Source organism: Jatropha curcas, chromosome 3 (assembly GCF_041381405.1).
Source record: "Jatropha curcas cultivar XTBG-Jc1 chromosome 3, XTBG_Jcur_1.0, whole genome shotgun sequence".
NCBI lineage: Eukaryota > Viridiplantae > Streptophyta > Magnoliopsida > Malpighiales > Euphorbiaceae > Jatropha > Jatropha curcas.
Window position 1 is genome coordinate 30,816,659 of NC_143153.1, and position 22,546 is coordinate 30,839,204.

The following is a 22,546-nucleotide window of genomic DNA, read 5'->3' on the forward strand; positions in this document are numbered from 1 at the left end:
TTTTCAAATCTTTCACTACTTCTAAAAGTTAATCCAATAATTCAATTCTCCAACTAATACCTAACAAAGAATAATTAGATTATCAATTTAGTTTTGTAAACTGTATTAAATTTATTTCAATAATTTAATGATATATAAAATCAAAATCAATTTTTTTATTTACGTAAAGAGTAAGAGATTTTAGGTTCAATGCATATGGTCCGTGGATATTCTAATGAATAAAAAAATCAATTAAATTAAAAAAATAAATTGACCTATTAATTAGATTAATATTTAAATTAATTCTAAATAATATTATATAATTTGAGGCACGAAAATTATTTTTAGAATGAGAGTACAACAAAAATCTAGATAAAAAAAGTATCTTTAGTTTGCAAATGCTTTTCCTCTATTAATTCATGAATGTAGCATAGAATTTTACTCAACTTGTGTGGAAGTGGGCACAGCATAAAAATGACATAATGGACAAATTTTTAGATCCCAAAATCACAACCACTTCTTTTATATTATACAGTATATAATAAATATTCTTCCGCGTTAAAAGATATAAAGCTAATTAAAAGAAGATGTTCATGGTTCGTGATAAACCACAACCCTGTAGCTTGTAAATGTGTGTGTGTATATATAAGTCAGTTATGATTTCTTGAATCCATAGCAAGTTATTACAAATATTATTTCCATCTACTTGCAATTTTTAGCCATATCATCCAAGAAAAATTCAAATGTCTTCAAAAAATATGAGTTTTCTTAGCTTTCATGGTCTTTCAAGAAAACCATCACTAAAACCAGCCTATTCAAGAATCTACAAACAAAGTTCTAGTGTTTCATCGCCACCGCCAGAACCAAAATCTTTCGAACCAAATGAAGATGAAATGAAATGGGTTTTCGCCAAATTTGATACAAACAAAGATGGCAAGATTTCGCGCCAAGAATATAAGTCTGCCATGAGAGCCATGGGCAAAGTTGGAATGAATGAAGCAGAAATGGCTAAGGCATTTGAAGCTACTGATATCGATGGAGATGGGTTTATAGATTTTAAAGAATTTATGGAGATGATGAATAATGTAGGAGATGGAGTTAAGAGTAATGATATTAAAAGTGCTTTTCAAGCTTTTGATTTAGATGGTAATGGAAAAATAAGTGCAGAAGAATTAAGGGAGGTTTTGAAGAGAATGGGAGAGAGGTCTAGTTTGGATGCATGTCGAAAAATGATTCAAGGCGTTGATAGGGATGGTGATGGATTGATAGATATCAATGAATTTATGAATATGATGACTCGTACTATGAGATCTTCCTAATTTTTAGAAATTTGTTGAGTGTTGATTCAGAAGCACTACTGAAGAACAAATGTTATTTTCTTTTCTTTTCTTTTCTCTTTTCTCTTTTCTTTTTTTTTTTTTCGGTATAGAAGGGGAGCAGGAGCTCAAAAGAAAAAGTCGAATAGAATGTTGTTTTCTTTTACAATAATTATAAGAATTAAATCATCTCTCTTGTTTTTCCTTTCCCTCTAGGTTTGATTTGTAATGAAGCTTCCCAAACATATTCAGGAACCTAAGCTTAAAAGTGAATTAGCATTTTCTTTAATTTCTTGTGTTATCTTGTAAACATAAACCATACTTCAGATAATTAATTACTGATAATCAAGGAGAGCACCATAACATATATAATTAGCATGTTCATATATGAAAAATTAATTGCAAAAGGGGAAAGTTTTATACATGCAGAGGAAACTAGAAATTAGTTTAGAAACCATAAGCAACAACTAAATTCAAAATGACCAGAACAGAAAATTCTTAGATACAACTACAAGAAATAGAGAAAAACTAAAAATGCTTAATTTGTGTTCTCCCCATATTATATTATTATTACTTTATAATGTTATCGACTCATGCCACCACCTACAATGGGAGCCACTGTGATGCCTCTGCTTTGTCTATCCATGTTTGCTTGCCAACCTTCACACAGTTCAAAAGGACTGATTAGATGGCATTTATGGAATATGAGTCATCTTAATGACATACTGTTGTTTAAAAAATTAAAAATAAAGAAAAAAAAATACTTTCATTGCCGAAGTGGAAAAAGAAATAGCGTTTATACAATGAACAGAATTTTTGAAAAGGACTAAATCAAAAGTTTCCATTTTTTTCACTTTTTATCTTTGACACGATACTTCTAAAACTTAATTGATGTCTATATATAGTGTAATGCAAAGAAGAGCAATAAGTAATTACTTACCTATACCCATATCAAAACCACGATTCTTAAGCTCTCTGTATTCCTGGCAAAGCGCACAAGGCTCGCAAAAGAAGTGAACCAAGCAATCCACACATGGTGCCTCCTCCAGGTCATATTGTCCTCTTAATCTTGACCTAAAGAAGCACGAGTACAGGCATGCTAATCCTGTAAATCCCAGTAGGATACCATATACTGCACCACTCGCTGCACAAGCTGCACAACAACACACACAAAAAAAATAAGTTCAACCCATGGTCGCGACACGGGTACGTTGAACCCTTTTAACTGGACCATATATATACATATATATATATAAAGCGAGAGAAATTTCACTTCAAAATGCCATAACATGTAAAAGCTTACGTATTGAACCCTTATTGACAATCTCAGCAATCTGTCCAAAGGTAACACATGGACATAAGCAAGAAACAAGGCAGTTTGCAGGGTCATCGCAACAGTGGCAAAGGCCGGTGGACCACCGTGTTGCGGCGGCATTAGCGGAGGAGATAAATGGAGGATGGATGGTGTTGGTGTTCATTGCATAGCCTTGCGTCGGATATTTTGTATTTTCTTGATATGAAGGATGCATATTTGCTTTGTTCTCTCAGTTGTAAGGTTTGCTTGAATTATGCGAAAGGTAACTATTAGTACCATTTACGAGAAACCTTATTGCAGTTTTAAAAGATAATTTAAGCGAGCTTAGGCTTGTATCAGTCAAGTTCTGGAATTCAAAATTTTGACCATATTGTACTAAAAATATATTTTACTTTCACCGGTTTAATCACCTATGAATATATAATAATTAAAAATTTTAATAATCAAATACCAAATCACAATGGATTTATTTTTCCTTTTATTACTTTATTATAAAGATACGAAAATTAAAAAAAAAAAATTTTTTTGAGTATTGGAAAATTTAAAAAGTTATTACCTCTATCATTATATAGCATACAATGTTATAGTCAACAATTTGTCAATGAATAAAAATCGTAAGTATAAATAAAAAGTTTATAGTATTTGATTATGAGCTGGCTGAAAATAGAACTTTTCTAACATTAATAATCCATTCTGCGAAAACGGATTTCTTATTAATTAAGAAAATAATAAATTAAGAAAAATTAAAGGGATAACTTAGAGAAACCCGACATTGCCCACGTGAAGTCGATTCGTGAACATTGAACGTGACGAGATTTCATGAAACCAACACAAATGCAGATGTGCTTGACGAGATTTCGAAGAAGAAGATTACATTTTTTATTATTTTTTTAAAGAGTATATATAACTAATTCTTAGTTGTGCATTATTTAATTTCTTGGATGATTAACTTAATTAATGAAAGACTTAGTGTCATGGGATCCCATGCCAACATCTAGCTTTTTTTTCTTTTTGTCTGAACGCATAAAATAAATATTATTTTGTCCTCAACTTTTAATTTAATTTATTGAATTTGAGCTTGAATATTTTTAAATGAGCCGAGCTCAAGCTTACAAAAGTTTGGCTTGGCTAATTTACAACCCTATCCACATGCTTATATACGTTGGGCCATGATATTCTTACTGTCACATTTCCAAACGTTCAACGTGGCTAAAGTTGCAATTCCTTAATTCTGTAATTTTAAGAATAAAGTTGCAAAAAAGGAAAGAAAAGAAAAGGTAGCTTAAAATGAAATGACTAAAAAGATGCCATTTGCCGATCAAAAAAGGAAAAAAAAAACAATGTAACCATGCCAAAATTAAGATTCCATTCTCCACTAAAAACCCACTTGATAATATCCATGACCCTTCAATAAGACCAAGTTCATACTCTCACAAGAGAATATTAAGCTTAGCTCTATCAATCTTGCAATTCTAGATATGGCGATTATATGTTGCGTTCAAACTCAGCCCAGCCGTGAAATGACGGTGGAGGAATTCAAAGCTTGGCTTCGCGAGTTTGACATAGACGAAGACGGTCGTCTGAGCCGTGAAGATCTAAAAGAGGCACTTCACAGTATGAAATTTTGGTTTGCTTGGTGGAAGGCTAGACAAGCAATGAAGGAAGCTGATACTAATAGCAACGGTCACATAGACAATCCTAAAGAAATTGAAAAACTTATCAATTATGCCCAAAAACGTTTGCACATGAAAATTCAGCGAAGTGATTGGTAATTAATCGTTGTTATCCTCTTTCTGTGTTTTTGGATGTCCAAGTTCTAAATAATTATTTTGTATTTTTTTCCTTAATTTATTTTCTTGATATTATGTCTTGGATTTTATAATCAAGTGTTCATCATTTTTAAATCCTTATTTTTGCTGTAAAATTTTCTCTAATTATATTGCTTTAGATGGAAAATTAGACAGTGAACTTTATATTTAATGTAAATAACCAACTAGTTAAATATTATAAAGTATTTACAAAATGATACTTTATGAATATAATGTGAACAAATCGTAGGAACTAAAATTATAATTGTGATAAAATTATAGATTAAATAGTTATTTATCTTTGTATAATCCATTATTATAAAAAGTAATCACGCGAATCTATTTAATGACTAACATAATTAGTGTAACCAAATATGGTGAGGTTGATATTTTCATTTTTCTATAAGAATATGAGAATTGAGAGAACCTAAATTCAAGTTCTTTTGAACGATAGGAATTTTCATTAGGACAGAGTCATCATCTACTGATCCTCTTGATAAATTGAAAAAAAAAAAAAAAAAAAAAAGCCCTCGATCGGCTCAAATCCAGGTCCAGCAGATTGAACCTCGTTTTGGATCTCTTATTTAGGCCCAAGCGCTTTCTTTTTCTGAAGAAATGTTTAGGCCCAAGTTCGTTTCACCATGTTACTGATGTTAGATGTTTTACAGGTAAAAGAAAATTGGATGTTAAATATAAGAATTTTTTTTTTTTTTTTTCAGGAAAAGCTCAATGCTTTAAATTAAATTACTAGAAACAACCCTTTAAAGAGATAGAAATAGCCACCCTTTAGTTTAGAAGTACTACTTTAATACACTATAATATCTTCTCTAAAATGCGCAAAACATCCACTGTTTAGCAAAGTTGAATAGTAGAGCAGTGAATTCCCAATGCATGCTTTCCCTGACTCCAACCGTGCAAGGAATTTCTTATTTGATGGACATGTGAATCTGTGAAAGAGTTTGTTTTGTTTCATTGATTCAAATTCAATAGGGCTTTTTTGACTGGTCCTAATTCCCAGCCATATTGGTTTGTGGGAATTCACCACGTGTCATTAACCCCATTTGGCTGCCATATATCTTATCATGTGAGTGACAGCCATATCCTTGCTTTAGGTACAAGTCAAATTTTGAAGAGCTAACTCTTCTTTTATTCTTCTCCTCTCATGTTACCCATAGTACCACAAAATAAAAATAAAAAAAAAAATCTTTTATTTCTGTCTCCATATGCCAATCACAAATCCCAACTACAAATGTTAATTTCTTTAGATCCCATATTAAGAGTCTAAAATTAGGACAAGACATCAAATCTAACACAAGACTGCGTTTCTTGATTCAAGACTCCGCATGCCAACTCATTATTTTTATTTAATTAGATACTTAATATCTCTATCATTAAACATTATATTATGACTTATTAAAAAATATTTTTTATTAATACAAGTACGATGTTAAAGCTATTGATAAGAGGTTCTTAAAATTTATGTTCAAAGTAAATTTTATGTCTTAATTATAAGTAAATATAAATTGTTCCATATGTTAAAAATATACATATTTAAATTATATAATTTGCCTTTTTCTAAAAAATAAATAAATAGTAAGAAAAAGATCGTACCGATGTAAAGACAATATTGACTGTGTGTTCAATCTTGCAGAGTTTTGCATTTGCTGCTGGAAGAGTAAGGCCCATTATTTTCACAATGAAGAAGTTGCAACAGAAAGGGGTGTACATAGTGACAAGGACATTTTTGGCAGCCTCAACATACAGCTAGTAGGAATCTTCAACGATCTTTGTATGTATATAACTCCAAAAATGGTGAGCTTTTCTCTCAACTTTCAAAAAAAAAAAAAAAATCAAATAAAACCACAAATTACTTTTTAAAGTGCATTTATAGTGTCTGTATACATAACACTATTGAAATATATATATATTCTTTGAATCTGAGACGTGAAAGAATACCTAAATTCTTTGAAATCTTGGATTATTGGTAAATTGTTTAGGTTTTACTGTTGTATTCTCAAATTTGGTGTTTAATGTTTTGATAATTTTCTTTTTCCTTAATTCTTTGTTGATGAACACACACAAAAAAAAAAAAAAAGAATACCTAAATTTAGTGAAAAAAAGATATAAAATGCAATCAATTTGAGGACTTGATAGAATTGTGGATTGAGGGTGATAGATTTATAGAAGTCTTTGAGAGAGATTTTTTGATGGGAATGAAAAAAAGTAAAAAAGGCAGAAAATGAAAAATTGCAAATAATTCCATAACCCGTTTCAGCTTTACCTAGTAAAAGAACTCCAATGGAACTTTTCTTTTTCACAGATGTATGATTAGAATTGTTTTTACTTTGCAACAGAAACAAGACCTTTCTGCTGCCTCAGGAAGGTAAGAAGAGCTCTTCTTCACGTGCCCACGTGATCTCTCTTCCAGTAACCCACTAGTTGGAAGAAGACATAAATGCCTCATAATTGCCACTTCCTTTAAATGCCCCACACATACATGACACAGTGGACTTCCTTACTCAAACTCTACAAATTTTCCTCTCTTAACAAAATTAAATAACACTAATAAAATTTGATAATTAAAATCCGAATGTGTCTCTTCGTAAAATTAATTATACTATCAATTTTATAAAGACGTGCTAATTATATTTATATAATGCATATGCTTTTTTATAAACGATTTAAGATTTTGAAAGGGTAATTTACTTTTATTATGTGACCGTGAATGGAAGACATGGTTCACTGTACAGTTTACAAATGTATGTGTGTTAAGGGCTGATCAGATCACGTGGTCCCATTGATGGGTCGGTATCGCCAGCTCATTCACTGGTTATTTACTTACAAGTCAAAGGTTGGTCAAATTAGCCAGTGCATGCCACCCCAACCCTTCTGGACTCTGCCAGTCTCACTCTACTCTTCCCTTCTCTTCTTGGCCCCCTAGGGTTAAAATAATAAATCTTAGCTGAAAGTAGCAAAAGCATTTACCTCTGTAAAAGCCCAATCACCCATCTCTTTGATACAACTCCTGTTGCTTTCTATGCCTGCTATGGGAACTCTGTTCATCTTCTTCACCCCTTAGCTCTTACTCCAACTACATCAATTTGACTGCCTACTTAAGGTGAAATTAATTATAATCTCCAAGTAAACAATCCAACAATATAAAATTTCAAGTTCCACTAAACGGAATAAATTGATTAATGAAAAAACTTATTCCTTTCGTGTAACTGGCTTCAATATAAAAAAGACATTGCAATGCAAGAAATTTGAGATTTTTCTAGAATTAATTGTATTATAATTTTCCAGTTGGTAAAAAGTATAATTTGTAGCCGTTAGTTTGTCATCTTATGCTCGAGGATCTTCTAAAGGTTCATTATACTTGACTAGAATGGATAAAATTTGAAAGTATTTTATTAAACATGCATTAAGGATCTGAAACATTAATTCCAAGAACCTTCGTGGAAGTAACTCCTAGTTCCAAGCACTATTTATAATTTTTTTTAATGGGTAATATATAATATATTTAATCTATGCACACAAGAGGATTGGCTCCTAATAAGAGTGTTATACTATTTTATTCACTGGATTTTCTTGTTTTTTTTCAATAGAAGATGGAAGCAAAAGAGAGTTTCTTGGTAAGTTCACCCATACTTCCAAGGAAAACTGTAAATATATCTACTTATAAAAGACTGTGACTTCAAAAGGGGCATCATTGACTAACAATTTACATGTCATGACAAAAAACATATATCACATCATGGACATGCAATGCATGAATTCAATTCAAAAGAGGGACTACTAGCTAGCTTTCTTCACTTCCCCTTATTAGATATAAATACAAACACCACTTGGTGGGTTGAAACAGTGCAAGAGGGTCCCTTACAAAATTTATTTGGGTTTTCTCTCCTGTTCTTTGATTCTCATTTTTCTTTTTCCATGTTGTTTTGAAATCTCATGGCATGCTTAGACATGTACAACTCTGATCAACACAAAGGCTATTGCCCCCCAATGAGCCCTAGAATCTCTTTCTCTAATGATTTTGTTGATTCTCAACAAATTATTAAGCAAGAGATCAGGAGCTCAGCAGGATCAGATGCCCCAGTGTCTACCGACTTCGAATTCTCAGTCACTAACTACTCTATGATGAGTGCTGATGAGCTTTTTTTCAAAGGGAGGCTTTTGCCATTTAAAGATAATGGCAACAACAACAATCACCAAATGCAAAGGACTATAAGAGATGAGCTTCTTGTTGATGATGATGATAATGGTTATGAAGGTCATGAAGTTTCACTTAGGCCACCTAAGGGTTCGACAAGGTGGAAAGGCCTTTTGGGTCTTAAAAGAAGCCACATTGGGTCTAAGAAACTTGATAAGAATGATGGTTCTGTGGAGAGAATCGGTGAAAGTGGAAGGCATCGATATGTTCATGAGGAAGTGCATGTTGGCAAGAGTTCACAGGTTAGAAAAAAAAGAATACAATGAATTAAACTATTAACCTTTTTGTTCTTCTTCTTTGCTTTTATTTTTTTGCATCCCCTGCCAGGCACCTTCCCGCTGCTAAATAAGAAAGAGTTTACTTAATTACCTTAGTTTTTGAGTTAGTTTGATTAGTTACCTTAGTTTTTGAGTTAGTCTGATTTGGATTTCTGTCTTCTGTTGCAGGAGCTTTTAAGTGAAGCAGGGTCAAGTCACAGAGATGTGGAGATTGGAATTCAGTAACGACTATTAGTTAAGAGAGAATGAAGCAAATTTTTTTTTAGAAGAGGAAAAAGGTGGATGGTATTTTCTTCTATTTTTAGCAGAGATTTGGATAAAATTTAGATCTCTTAATTTGTGTTAGTTAGTTTTCAAACTTTTTTAACCTTTTTTTCCTCTTCTGTTTTTGGAGTTCTAACGTCTTTATTATTCCTTTGGATCTCCCAGAAGTAGTTGGTGTTTTAGCTGTTTATTTTTCTTGTACAAAATGTTTGCAGTTGAAGAACTTATTCTATCTTGTTGAGAACTGATTGATAGACCTGTTTCTTTAAGTTCATTATTTTCCTTTCTTTATTTCTAAAGAGAAAGAAAAAGAAAAGAGAGAGAGAGAGAGAGAGGGATCTGTTCATGTAGTGGATTTATCTTTGACTTGGATCTAAGTTCATATCGTCATATATATTTTGGGAGACGTAAAATATTCCTTTTGGCCTTTCAATAAGTTGAAAGAGATTCTACACTTCTTATAAAATGAGAGAGAAAAAAATGGAAAGAGAGATCTTCTATGATATATATCTCATCACTACAAGAACGAGTTCCCAAATTCTACAAAGGGATTTTTATTTGTTTTTTTCTGTACACATTTCATATCACTGTATGTCGAGTAGTATAATATTTCCCTCCCACATTTTTTGTTTACAGTTCATGTGCAATCACAGAAGAAAGCCCATACAAAATGGACGGGCAAAACAATAACATACAATCTATTATCATAAACTGAGAACAAATTGGTACGAGACCAGCATGATTGAGAACTTGTATTAGAGTGAGGAAGGAAAGGGTAATTTGTTAAAAATCAATTTTTTCTATTTTTTTTTAAATAAATTACCATTCAATAAATGGATGTCAATCTATGAGATGTATTATTTTAATAGAAAACTAGTTAATGTAACTTTCTATCGAAGAACATAGAGATCTAAATTGATGTAGCACCAAAGAAATTGAAGATTCTTGGTTGCAAATTATATAGTATCAGCTTTTTATGTAAAAAGAGAGCCACATGATTATTATCGTTTTATTCTTTTGTCATTTTTCCCCCCTCCACAGTATCTTTTATCAGTAGAAACTATGAAGTGACTATTATTGGTTCTGTCTTTTCTTTTTTCTTTTTTTTTTTTTTTTTTTTTTTTTTTGGCCTTTTGTTTCTTGTTATTTCGGCATGCAAATGACAGCACTAGCGAAGACAAAATATACAGTTGTCTATTATAATCATTTCATGCATCTATTAATAACGAATTAGCTATGTAAGAGGATGATGACGGTTAATTTATAAGCAAATAAGCTGTTCATAAACAAACAAGTCATTCAGTAATTATGTGGATGACAAGCTACTATTCACGAACACAATCTGTCCGCAAAATAGTCTGCATGGCATTAAAGTTGAAAATACTATTTTGGAAAGACAATATTTTAGATGCTATATATTTTTTTACAAAAAAAGTGGATTTTTTTTTTTTTTTTTTTTTTTTTCGGAGGAGAGTATTATTAAGTTGTAATATGTAACTTTCACTTTAAAAATAATTTTCAATGATCTCTAATCAATATTTTCAACATAGTAATTTTCTCAATTGCAGCTTAAACCAGCTTAATCCGTAATATTAATAGTTACTACATTGTCCATAACAAGGATAATAAAATAACAAGCTATTGTGGTTTTTGAGAATAGAATGATGAAAGAAATGGATGGGGAATCATAAAAACAAAAAAAAAAAAAAAAAATTGAGAAAGGCATATTTGATATTTTGAGAAAAACACAAGGGCATATTTGTTTTTTTTTTTTTTTTTTTCAAAAAAAGAAAAGAAAAGAAGGCTTATTCCTTGTCTATTCCTACCTTCTAAATCCTATTTCCCTATTTATGCTAATGAATGATGAAACCAGGAATTAGGATTCCATTCCTCATTTCAGTATGTAGTGAACATGGCCTGCAAATAATCCCCTACCCTAATGATAAGGGGTGATGCCCTGGTTCGATACCTAACTATGTAAGCATCTAATTTAAATTTGTATTCTTCCCCTTTGGATATTCTTCCCCCAGCGGGCTGTGATGCTTTTAACGAGCTTTATAATAGATTATACTGCCCCAGCTTATCGGCTTTAAAAACTATTGTAACTGCTGCCAATAATATAGATAATCATTGTATATAGTGATGAATGGCAAAAAAAAAATGTAGTGAACATGGCCTATAAGTTTAGTATCTTATGCTCAATAGTTGAGTTCAGTAATAAATTTTATAGCTATGGGAGAAGGCTAAGAATCTGCCAACCGATGTCCATGGTTTAATTTTCTGGAGGGAAATGTAAAAAGAGTTTAAAGAATTCTTAGGTTGAGAAGTTTGTATAAGGGATTCAGACTCTTGAGTTCTCATTTGACTAGTACTTTTTGCAGGCTGACCAGATTTTAGGTCCTGCAACTTTTCAGACCATCGCGAAAGATAAGATAATTTGTACACTGGAGCCATGCAAAAACGAAAAAAAAAAAGTTCAAAACGCAAAAATTAGCTAGAAAACCAGTTCAAACCTCTATACCCAATTACCCATATCCCCCTCTCCCTTTAGAAAAAATATATAGAAAAATAAAAGAAAAAAAGATTGCAATTTAAGAAAAATGAGCACTAGACAAAGTGAAGGTTTCAATCCAAGAATTTAAAGAATTCTTAAGTTGAGGAGTTTTATATTCAAACATACCTTGTAATAATAGCTATTGTAGGTGAAGTTGGATTCCCCCGTGCTGGTACTTGCCTACTTGGTACACCAAACAGACATTTGTTGTCCATGCTTAGGCCATGCCTATTGAAAATTGAAACCGATAATGCAATAACAAAGTTAAGCTGCCTTTTCAACGTGGATGAAAATTGAAACCAATACTAATCTTCATTAAAGTTAATGTAAATGTAACATAGACTGCTTGATAAAATTCAGTCATCTGTAAACCAGCTCAAGCCAACTTGGACAGTTAAAGTAGAAAATAAGGCTACCAATTTATTCCTTGCCTTGCCATCTTTTCCAACTTGCTGGACCTGGATCGTCAAAGGCCATAGGCCCAAGGTTGCAGTGCCCAATGCATGAGCCCTTCTTGCAATGCTGGGGCAAAACTTGTACATACTCTGTCTAGTAAAAGGTCATTCAGACAGATGAGAGTGATATTCCAGGGATCAATAGTTCCTCGTGACAAGATATATCCGTGCATGGGATAGAGAAAAAAGAGAGAGCAAACGATATCCTCCCAAAGCTCTAAAAGTCTCCAATAAGTAAAATATCCAAGAATGTCATAGCATTGTCTATATAATAAGTCCTAAATCCTCACAGAATGTTACAACAGTGTAGTGTATCATCAAGCAATCATGCCATTCATGCATACAAATCCCAATTTGCCGCCTTGTCTATGAATTTAAAGAACAAGCCATACCAAATACAGAAAATACATTAACCGTACACCATAAAAGGTACATCACCATGGAGCATGAACCTCTTCCTGGAACTTGACCTCATAGCTTTCAGCTTTTGACTTCAGACTCTCAATATCAGCGCCACACTTTTCATACGCTGCTTTCAATTCCACAAGTCTTGCTTCAAGATTTCTTATCTCATCTTCTGTATGCACTTTTTCAGTTTTAGCTTCCAAGTACCTCCTAGTTTTTGTGGCACCTTCTGAATCGAAGGCGAGGCATACAAGTCGCCTCAGCTTGGCTAGTAAAAATCCAACACTCATGCCAAAATGCTCCGAGGCTTTCAGAGTCTTGTCCCACGTATCAAATTCATCATGTGACGTAGTAAGGTTGCAAGCTCTAATGGCATCAGAAATGTTGACAGTTTCAGAAATGATTCCTGCAATTAACTTAAAATTAATGCCCTTGATAAGATTCGCATGAAGGAAGGCATTCTGACTGCAGCAGAGCTTGTAGTACTTCCTTCGAATGTCCTCTGACAACTCAGAATCTAGAACTAACCCATCAACCACAATGTTGAAATTCTCAAAGCTTTTGACATCGTCAAATTGAATGGCAGGCAAGGATAATTTGAAACCTTCTAGAACTTCTGAAGCAACTTCTTCACTGTCATTTTCGGATTGCTCAGCTATTTGCCCAGTCCTAGGAACCGACAACCTTGAACGTCCAGACTTCTTATGTTTCTTTTGGACAACAGCTAAAGGAAGCGACCTATGACGTTTCCTCTTTGAAACTTTACAATGTATGAAGGGCATTTCTGCATCATCTGTTTCTGTTTTCCACATATTGAAATCCAAAACCAACATGGATTCACTAATAAAAACATGCACAGGATATCAAAATTGCAAAACAAAGACATTGATTAACTTGCCTGCATCCTTTTGTTTTATTTGAGGATCCAAAGTTAGTAAACCTAGAGCACCATCCACTTCAGTCAAATCATTTGCCCTTATTATGTAAACCTGCCAAAAATAATCAGACATTTGTCATGGACCATGGACTTGAACAAAGGATTTAAAAAGAAAGAAATATAATATGCCAATAGTCCACCTCTCTCTCTCCCTCTCTCACACACATACAAAAAAAATCCCCTCATTCTCCCTGCCAGAATCAATCCATATGGGGTGTGCGCAATCAACCACATTCAAGTAAGAAAATTTTTTGCTAACTTCAATACAATTAAGCAAGAATGGTTATCGAAGGGAGATGTTGTAAGTTGGCCATGCTGCAAACATGACTATGACCTTTTTTTTTTTAATTTTAAGCCTCCAAACATTCTTTTTTACTTCTAACAAAATGGTCCAGTATCCAGATCCCTCGGAGTGATTGGTTGGTCTTGCCAAAGGCTTCTACGGTACGACCACCTCAATCAACTTGTAAAGCTAGTTACTGCATCAATGTCCCATAGATGCTTTTTAGGTTCAGAACTTGTGTCAATCAGAGTTTGCTTCCTACCTATGATGATATGATGCAAGCTTCAACATGTAAACTGTCCCTCTCAGAGAAATACACAGAAGTTGGTTTGATCCTTTTCTCAGCACATTAAACAGCCTTTTTTGTTTTTTGGCAGCTCCAGTTCCTCATATAGAACTTCTACATTTATCCCATTTGCTCAGACACTACAAATAAAACATAAAAATGCCTGCACCCTTTTTCCACAAGCCAGGGTTCTTCAGTACATGCTTTGAAAACTTCTAGATTATGTTCTTCAAAAGAGCATTTGATGCCTTTACGGCTTAAAAATTATAGGGGTAAAAGAAGAGCAATTTATCAATTTTCACCCCTTTCTTGATGCTGGGCATGACATTCTCTTCCAGAAAAATAAATTAGTTCACCCAGCACCCAGTCGTCTCAAAATGGAGCCAATATGTTTCTAATATTTTTGATACCTTAAATTCTACAGCATAAGTTACATGGCACTAATTCTTCTATTCATGGCCTAACCTCACGGCTTCCTTCAACTTTGTTATAAGGTTGTCATTTGAATGAACATCCAGGCACTTATGGATGTATTTTGGTCATATGCTTCTAGCTTCACAACAAGTAGGGTCTGAATAACGGTGCAATTTCTCTCGCTCTTCAAATTGCTGTGAGATTTTCTCTGCAGTTAATGTAACATATATCGAACAAGAAACAATTCACCCCAGGTTGGCTAGGAATGGTTTCTGGATAATCATAATGGTATGTCGTGCTAAGCTAGCATATGTATTTCATTAAGGGAATTTCTATTTGTGACATAAGATAGTAGGATATCTACACTTGATAATTAATAGCCACAAATCAGTGTTATCCCAAACATGCTTGTTTCATGTAAGCTATGCTGGTTTGGAGATCATTAAATGAAAATTTTCCTACATGGGAATGGTGAAGATGTGAGAGATGAAGTTAGGATTTCAAGAATGAGAAATAATGCTACCTCTTGTAGCAAAGACCACTTCTGTATGCATAGTTCATTGACCAAGCACATAGAAGTATAGCATACAGATCTACAGATCTTCAAACGATAAACTCAATGGTTCGAATCACTAGGAGTCAATTAATGACATTGCCACAATGGAAAGAGTCAAATGAACTATGCAAGAAATCAAGCTGTAAAGCCAAGTACCATGCGGCTTGTGAAAATCAGATTGGCTATCTCAGAACATATTCTCAACATTGCCCAAATCTCAAAGCTTTATATTCCTTAGAGCAACATTTGGGAATAAAATCATCCTAATTCAATGGGCTTAAGAAATAAGATTACTTGGCAATACAGACCCATTAATCCCATAGACAAGGTTATTTCTTATAAAAGGTTAAACTAGAGCATGTTTAGGTTTCTCCGTGGCAGAAATTCATGAATTTTGAGCACGCTTGAGTACTTTTTTTTTTTTTTTTTTATCCCTCCTTATTTTCCATGTTCAAGGTTAATGGCATATGCCTCAGCCAATTACTACTCCAGCTATTTAAAACCTGCTCCGTGCTCAGCTAAAAACCAAGAGATAAAGACCATCAACTAATCCATAGTGCTGCCTGACAGCCACAATAACAGTTTGAGGCAACCAAGAAAAAGAAAAGATTAAAAGTGATCAAGCTCGGAATTGAAGATTCTAGCTAGAGTCAAATGTAAGTCCCCCTTTTGCATCCTCACATGTGTCAAAGTTTTGACCACGCTACTGGTTCTTTTCTAGATGATTATGCTTTATCTACTTTACAATATTCAGCAAATGTCTAACCAAATCAGTTGATTGATCTGCTTTACATTCAAGTCGAAAAGGGAAAAAGCTTGATAAGCAATGTGCCTATAAACAACATGTTCTATGCTTTTGCCTATAAACAGTATGTTATAAGCTGCCTTAGTAAAAGGAGAAAAGAGGTAGAACCATATATGAAGCCACACAGCTAGCTATGAGCCATTAGAACAGTTCTCAGACAACTGAGCAAAAATGCATGTTACATCCAATCAACTTTGGCATGCCAAAGAGATTAAATGGAGGAAACTGCATGATCCTCTTTCTCCAACCTAGGATGTAGCATGTGTTCTAGGATCCCTCCCAACAAATAAACCAGCCACCTCATAAAATGCTGAAACCATATGAACCCCCTTTCCCCAATCTTGGTCTCCTTCAAAATTCAAATCAAATTTATAATGTTCAGAGTATATCAAACCAAACTTAGCTGTATGTGCTTCCAGTTTCTCCTACTATTGCACGTTCTCTGGATAGAAGAATTCCAAATTGCATAAAACATTAATAACTTCTGTCTATAAGGGGATATGCTTAATTGACCTCTACCTCCTTATTCAACTCTACAGCCAAATAATAGCCAATTAGTGTTAGCCATCCGTGAATTCTCCCATTCATAGTGTTCCTTTGCACGGATCTGATTCCTTCAAGATCCAGATGGACTTTCAATGAGATACAATTAATTCCAAACTTCAGAGTTGATTCCACTAACCAAAATGACACTATTCATGTCTTTTAAACATCCATCAACTTAATCTACCATGAAAGTATAGATTCTAGTAAGCTCAAGCATAACACCTAAACATCTCAAGCTTGCCATCAGAATTGATATTGATTATGTTAATGTAGGTAAGAGTCATCTAACTCACGTATATCTGTTCATATTTTGCATAAAAAACCAAAATTATATCAAAAGTACTAGAAGAACAATAAATATGACCACAACAAAGTTATTCAAACTATTACCTTAAACTTGCAAGGTTCAATTAATTGAAAGACCAACGCATCTCCCTCAAGCAACTGGTGTGCAACCGAAAACTGCCTCCAACCAGCACTCAATCCAGTCTTATATGCAATGTATTTCATCCTGAATCCTTTCCCACATTCATCTTCCAATGTGATTGTTGCGTCCTCACGCGGTAAGTGGGCTCTACAGAATGGTCCAGGAAGCCCCTATTTATAAAAGAAAACAACAAGAATAAAAAAAACCAACAACAACAAGTATCAAAAAGATAAAGCACCACTTTTTCTTTCGATAGGTTCACTCAGTGAGCTTACCATCCAAAAACAACTGCCAACATGTGATCTAACCAAGGATTTCAGAAAGCTAGGGAATGTTGATTCTAGATTTGATTGAACTTCCTCTGCTCGAATCATCGCAGGTGACTTTGTTTCACCAGCAGTGCACATTCTAGTAACAGCATCCTTATTTTGCCCACAGCTTCATAGGAAAAAAAGAAGGCAGAATGTCATTATGTTAAACTTTCCATAACTCAAACAGCTAAAATTTGAAAAATAAAATAAAATTAAAAAGCATTTCAGTTCATCACTGACCATATGCATTTCCCTGCATGACTTGTTATTGCCTGTTCAAGAATTCATTAAACTTCACATCAATATACAGCTTAAGAAGCAAAACAATTGAATTTGTACTTCCATTACAACACAACAACAAAAAATGTAGTTAGATTTGGCAATGAATGGGGGGAAAAGAGATGAACCACCAGGTTATGCAGCATAAGAGAATTGAAGTATTGAAAGAAAGATCAGTCACTAATTTGCAAAGATTGGAAGAGTTTAATAGAAGCAGAGAACACTTCTTGAAGAAAGTATAATCGATTAGAACAAAACATTAATACAAGCACTATGCACCATAACTTATTATTCTAATCTTACGGTTAGTTCCAGCAAGAATAAACATTCTCAGCTTCGAAGTGTTTTAAAGACTTTTTATATCTCCTAAAGCACTAAAAGAACCTCGAGAATGCTTGCCAGGCGTTGCACTAATCACAACTTTTACGCCAGAAAGCTCTAAAACTGCAGCTCCGCCTTTCAATCAGTAATATATAAGCTTGGATGCAACTAATAACAAACATGAGTATGAAGATGAAGAAGACAAAGAATAACGAGTCTTACATGCTTAATTTTCGAATCTGAATACCTTCTCTTGACCTTAACACGTTTTTCAGTTTTCTCCAAGCCCTGAAGGTGAATAGAAGCCAAAAAATTAAGCCTGATCAGGATTTCAAAAGGCAAATTGGAACAGAAAAAGAAGAACGACGATGCGTTTCATGCATTTAAGCTTGGCCGCCGAGACGCGAAGATAGGGCAATTACAGAAACAGAATTAACCTCGCGTTTCGATTCCACTGAACAAAACACGAGATCTGAACTCTCATTCCCTTCTTCATTTCTCCTAACATTTCCAGGCAACCAAACAGAAACAAACAGAGAGAAAGAGAGAGATATACCGAAGAGCAGGAGGCAAGAGGCCTAGGCCTGGGACTAGAAGGAGTGAGAGATAATTGAGCCAGTGTCACGTCTTCTTCTGCAACAGATTTGTCATTCTCCTCACCATAAGGTGCCGTTCTGTTAAAATTTCCCTCTTCCGCTTCCTTCTTGACAATTTCTGCCATAGTTTTGGCTCTCCAATTTGTTTCCAGGCAAACCTGAGAGCTCGAAAGGGGTAAAAAATGAACCCTGAAATGAAATACAAAGAAAGCTACTGTCAACCCGACCCCTTCAGGGTTTACTAATACAGTACCAAATGAGTACCGTTTAACTTAGCGGTTAAAATAATCCAACATTTTAGCTTGTATTTAGTTGTCCTGCCCTTTTTGTTTCCAAGTTGACGGGCACGTGGTATTCACGTGATATGACACATTCCTCACGCTTTGTGTCTTTTGCCTTGTTTTTGACGGGTAGAAAGACTTTCCTTCCCTGTGCGTATCGGCTATAAATGTGGAAAATTATAGTTGAATTGAACAGACATTTATTGAGATCAGGGAAGTATCTCTCGTAATTAGACTTCAAAGTTATATTGGTTATGCTAACTTGAAAACCTATTATAAATTCACTCGTCTCACTGAATTCGTAACAAATTATTATGAACGTGACAAATATCGTATTTATAAATTTTGTTCTTTCTCTAATTGGTCAAGGTGATTAATCTCATATTGAGTGTAATAATAAAGAGAAATAAATGAGAAGAATTTTCCTTTTTCTTCCATCCTTTTCTTTCCTTTTATAGTTTCTTTACACCGATTCGCCATGTTTCGGTGCTCACATACTTGACATTGTACAATACATATATGATTGGCAAATAAGTAGCAACTTTTGTTAACCAACTGTGTATTAACAGAACTCAAAGCTATGATTATCTAAGGAGGGGAAAAATCCAGAGTGATGAAGGTATGAGGCCAAAATAGCGGATGGCGATTGACTTGGCAAGACTTCGAGAGAAAGAGTATCCTGCAATTCAAAACAAGCGCAGCCTGCAAAGCTAGTCAGAGCTGACGAGCTGCTCAATCAAATAAACAAATGTCTAGTTGACAATTCATTCAAACACTGTCATTTCTAAAATGGCGTTCTCTGTTCTCTTTTTTCCTGTGTTTCCTTGCCGAATCATTAAACAAATCCCTCTTGGAAAAAAGAAAATAACCATGTAAAATAACAAAGAAAGCTAATTTTCCTCTGTTTGAAAACTGTAGAAAAAATAGCAGATAAAAGAAAACTTGCTGTAAATTCCTCCGACGCCCACCATAAATCAATTTCTCCAAATCAGAGAAAAAAAAAATAAAAGAAGAGAAGAAATACTTATTTTAGATATTGAATCAACTTAGTGAAAATTATCAGTACAAAGTTAATTGTTGGGAGATTATAGTTACAACAGAAAATGGCTTCAAAGTCTTCTCGACCTTACATCTGTGCTGGGAGAGTATAATTTTTCATATAAAAATTGAACTAAAATAAAAAGTATAGTGACGATAGAAATATACTTGTACCCCGTTCCTATATTGTTTTCCACCTTTTTATTAAGTAAAATTATATACATGGAAACCTGGTTGATCTTCTAATTCTTTTTTAAGAATATGCAAAGTTAAAAGATTTCTACTATTCTATGAACTCAAGGATATACATGAAAACCTAATTTTCTAGTGATGAAAGTTAATTTGTGAATAAATGCAAAAACATAAATGTCAAAACATAATAATCGAAAAATAATAATCTTTTGACAAAATAAGATTAGCACAATAAATATTTCCGGACTAAATGAAATGATCATTTATCATTTCAATGTTTCGGTCTTAAGGCTGCCTACAACTGATGGCATTACTTGCTTCTCAACTATAGAAATTATTTTATAACATTATTTCATATATTTTTTAAAAAATGGTTTAATAATTAATATCATAATTACAGTTTACAAAATTTTTAACTATTTGTTAAATTAAATTTAAACATTGCAAATTTTAACATTATTAATCTACAAATCAATTATATAAAAATATTTTAATAAAACATGAGGTATAAAAATTTAAATTAAACATTAAAAATTAATATTTATTGTGCATAGCTGATAGCATAAACATGTATAAGATTTGAAGACTAACCTACTATTGTTAGTTACTCCCCCTCATCAAGTGAGTAATAGGATGGACCGTATGGGCCCAAATATTGGATCCACCGGTAAACATCATTTACTAGAATTTGTTTGGCGTACGAGTGGTTCTGAGTTCAACGCTGAATATAAATAAATGTTTTTAGGAAAAATACAAAATAAATTGTGGAGTCTAACCGCTGCATACTCAACTTCATCGAGTGGATAATGGGTCGGCCCGTAATATTTTTTTTTTTGACTCATAATAGATTCATTCCAATTAAAACAGGGGCACGTAAAATAAACTTGATGAAATCAAGTTAGAGAACAAGATCAACAAATGAAAACTATTAAACTTTCAGAATTTGAAGTGTAGTAAATTGTGTGTAAAAAAATTAGTCCTTAATAGAATTAATTGAGAATATTTATATTGATGGAGAGATAATTATGATTGGATTATAATAATAGAATCCTAGTTTATCTGTTAGTTAGAATTTATTTAGAAATCTATTACTTTTTATTTTTTTTTTAATATATATTATTATTGTATATCAACAAAAAAACATTACATGAAATCTCAAATCCATACATCAATAGCAATAAAAGGAAAAATCCATAGGCATCATCCTTTCTATCACCACCATCATTGTTGGATTTAGATATTGGATATTGGAAGGAACTATTGAACTCCAGATTTGAGTTGGCCAGCAGTGAACCAAAGATTGTTTAAGCAATCTGTTGACAGAAGAAGGAAGGAGAAAACTCTTCAAATCACCAGTCTTCCATGGTGTATATACGCTCGTGGCCTCTTAGAGTGAGATATAGAAACTCCATACGAAGATATAAGAATAAGAACTCCTCTAATGGATGCCCCATGCACAAATTTACACAAAACAATGGTAAATCCATAGATCTATCTTGGACAAAAAGGGAATTAATCCTAGAAAGGTTAATAACAGCAGTGAGATGAGACCGTAGAGGTGGTTGGGACAGTAGAAAAAAGGGTGTATGACCTAATATTAAACCAACAATTTCAATATGATATAATGAATTTATATGGTGTATGAGTTTACTTATGTATATAAATAAGTATTTTAGAATGCATATTAATAATTGGAGGACTTGCCAATTATTATTATTATTATTCTTTGTCTATATCACATCACATGTGTTCTTAGCTCATTTAGCCAAGCCATATTATGTTTGTACTGCGCCAGGTCTACAGTAGAAAAACGCTATCAACGTGATTTTTTCATTTACAAAGATTGAATTTCATATTTAAGGGATTTGACTAATTTTTATTCTGATCATAAATATTTTTTTTAATTCAAAATATAAAATTTAATATCAAATTGTGACAATCAATTTTAAGTGTCAATTATTTATTGGTTTAGTGACCCACATACAAGGAGTTATAGTAAGTTTTATCTACAAATAATTGTGGATAAAATTTAATCTAACCCCCATTGTCAATTACTCGGCTCATCGAGCACTGAGATGGCCCACCTAATATCGGATCCACCACTAGATCAGGTGAATTGGCAGGCGGCTGATGAATAGGAACAATTGCTTTTATGTCCTTCCAGAAGTTCAGGAAATTCTGAGATAAAGTGGAGCGTAAAGGTGCCGCGGAATATAGGGTGTTTGTCTGGGTCAAACATTAGAGTCATTTTTTGACTTTAGTAACAAATTTATTAAGCAAATGTCATTACAAAATATTTTTTTGAGATAATTAAAAGAATTATTAAAAATATACTAAATATTTTCATGCAGTACACTCTCTGCGAAAAATACAATTGAAATACACAGTAATTAATGATAGCATATAATTATTTATGAGAGACGAATTTGTAATTTATATATAAAATTTCTATGATTACATGAACTAAACGGATATTTAGCATAAAATCTTAAATAAGAATTAATATGTTTTTTCTTTTTAGACGCTAGATTTAGATAACAAGAGATACCGTGTATATACAACCTTAATTCTCACAAGGCGAGTTAACTAGTGTACTAGCTCTCTAACATTTATTCAATTTTTAGATTATTTTTACATTAATTTGATATGTAATTATATTATTTTTTACATTAATTTGATATTTAAAA

General features: G+C 33.1%; 4 protein-coding genes and 1 long non-coding RNA gene across 5 annotated transcripts; 3 read left to right on the plus strand and 2 right to left on the minus strand.

The window, feature by feature from the left end:
* Nucleotides 1–584: 584 nt before the first annotated feature.
* LOC105639695 (calmodulin-like protein 30) lies at nt 585–1,499 on the plus strand. Its single transcript, XM_012223829.4, has one exon. The coding sequence runs from the start codon at nt 723–725 to the stop codon at nt 1,296–1,298; it is 576 nt and encodes a 191-aa protein (XP_012079219.1). The 5' UTR covers nt 585–722; the 3' UTR covers nt 1,299–1,499.
* Nucleotides 1,383–2,824, minus strand: LOC105639696 (cell number regulator 1). The gene is made up of 3 exons (XM_012223830.4): nt 2,599–2,824; nt 2,236–2,448; nt 1,383–1,955 (listed from the first exon to the last, which is right to left on the minus strand). The coding sequence occupies exons 1-3, from the start codon at nt 2,822–2,824 to the stop codon at nt 1,879–1,881; spliced, it is 516 nt and encodes a 171-aa protein (XP_012079220.1). The 3' UTR covers nt 1,383–1,878.
* On the plus strand, nt 2,361–2,899 carry LOC149497905 (uncharacterized). The gene is made up of 2 exons (XR_016320116.1): nt 2,361–2,501; nt 2,626–2,899. It is a non-coding gene; the product is annotated as an uncharacterized LOC149497905 (long non-coding RNA).
* Nucleotides 2,900–8,222: 5,323 nt separating this feature from the next.
* Nucleotides 8,223–9,417, plus strand: LOC105639694 (membrane-associated kinase regulator-like protein). Its single transcript, XM_012223828.4, has 2 exons — nt 8,223–8,873; nt 9,078–9,417. Exons 1-2 carry the CDS (start codon nt 8,370–8,372, stop codon nt 9,132–9,134), a joined length of 561 nt encoding a protein of 186 aa, XP_012079218.1. The 5' UTR covers nt 8,223–8,369; the 3' UTR covers nt 9,135–9,417.
* Nucleotides 9,418–12,386: 2,969 nt separating this feature from the next.
* LOC105639693 (B3 domain-containing protein Os01g0234100) lies at nt 12,387–18,590 on the minus strand. The gene is made up of 7 exons (XM_012223827.4): nt 18,309–18,590; nt 17,975–18,040; nt 17,393–17,424; nt 17,117–17,279; nt 16,805–17,011; nt 13,486–13,576; nt 12,387–13,386 (listed from the first exon to the last, which is right to left on the minus strand). The coding sequence occupies exons 1-7, from the start codon at nt 18,471–18,473 to the stop codon at nt 12,617–12,619; spliced, it is 1,494 nt and encodes a 497-aa protein (XP_012079217.1). The 5' UTR covers nt 18,474–18,590; the 3' UTR covers nt 12,387–12,616.
* Between the last annotated feature and the right edge of the window lie 3,956 nt (nt 18,591–22,546).

Bases quoted from the DNA above. Each gene is read 5' to 3' on its own strand.
- LOC105639693 (XM_012223827.4), bottom strand. From the start codon at position 18,473: ATGGCAGAAATTGTCAAGAAGGAAGCGGAAGAGGGAAATTTTAACAGA. The intron at 18,041-18,308 runs GTATATCTCTCT...ATTCACCTTCAG, and splicing joins CTCTTGCCTCCTGCTCTTCG to GGCTTGGAGAAAACTGAAAA. The intron at 13,577-16,804 runs GTAATAGTTTGA...TATTTTTGGCAG, and splicing joins TTGAACCTTGCAAGTTTAAG to GTTTACATAATAAGGGCAAA.
- LOC105639695 (XM_012223829.4), top strand. From the start codon at position 723: ATGTCTTCAAAAAATATGAGTTTTCTTAGCTTTCATGGTCTTTCAAGA.
- LOC105639696 (XM_012223830.4), bottom strand. From the start codon at position 2,824: ATGCATCCTTCATATCAAGAAAATACAAAATATCCGACGCAAGGCTAT. The intron at 2,449-2,598 runs GTAAGCTTTTAC...GTTGTTGTGCAG, and splicing joins TGTCAATAAGGGTTCAATAC to CTTGTGCAGCGAGTGGTGCA. The intron at 1,956-2,235 runs GTAAGTAATTAC...AACTGTGTGAAG, and splicing joins TGGTTTTGATATGGGTATAG to GTTGGCAAGCAAACATGGAT.
- LOC105639694 (XM_012223828.4), top strand. From the start codon at position 8,370: ATGGCATGCTTAGACATGTACAACTCTGATCAACACAAAGGCTATTGC. The intron at 8,874-9,077 runs GTTAGAAAAAAA...CTTCTGTTGCAG, and splicing joins ATGTTGGCAAGAGTTCACAG to GAGCTTTTAAGTGAAGCAGG.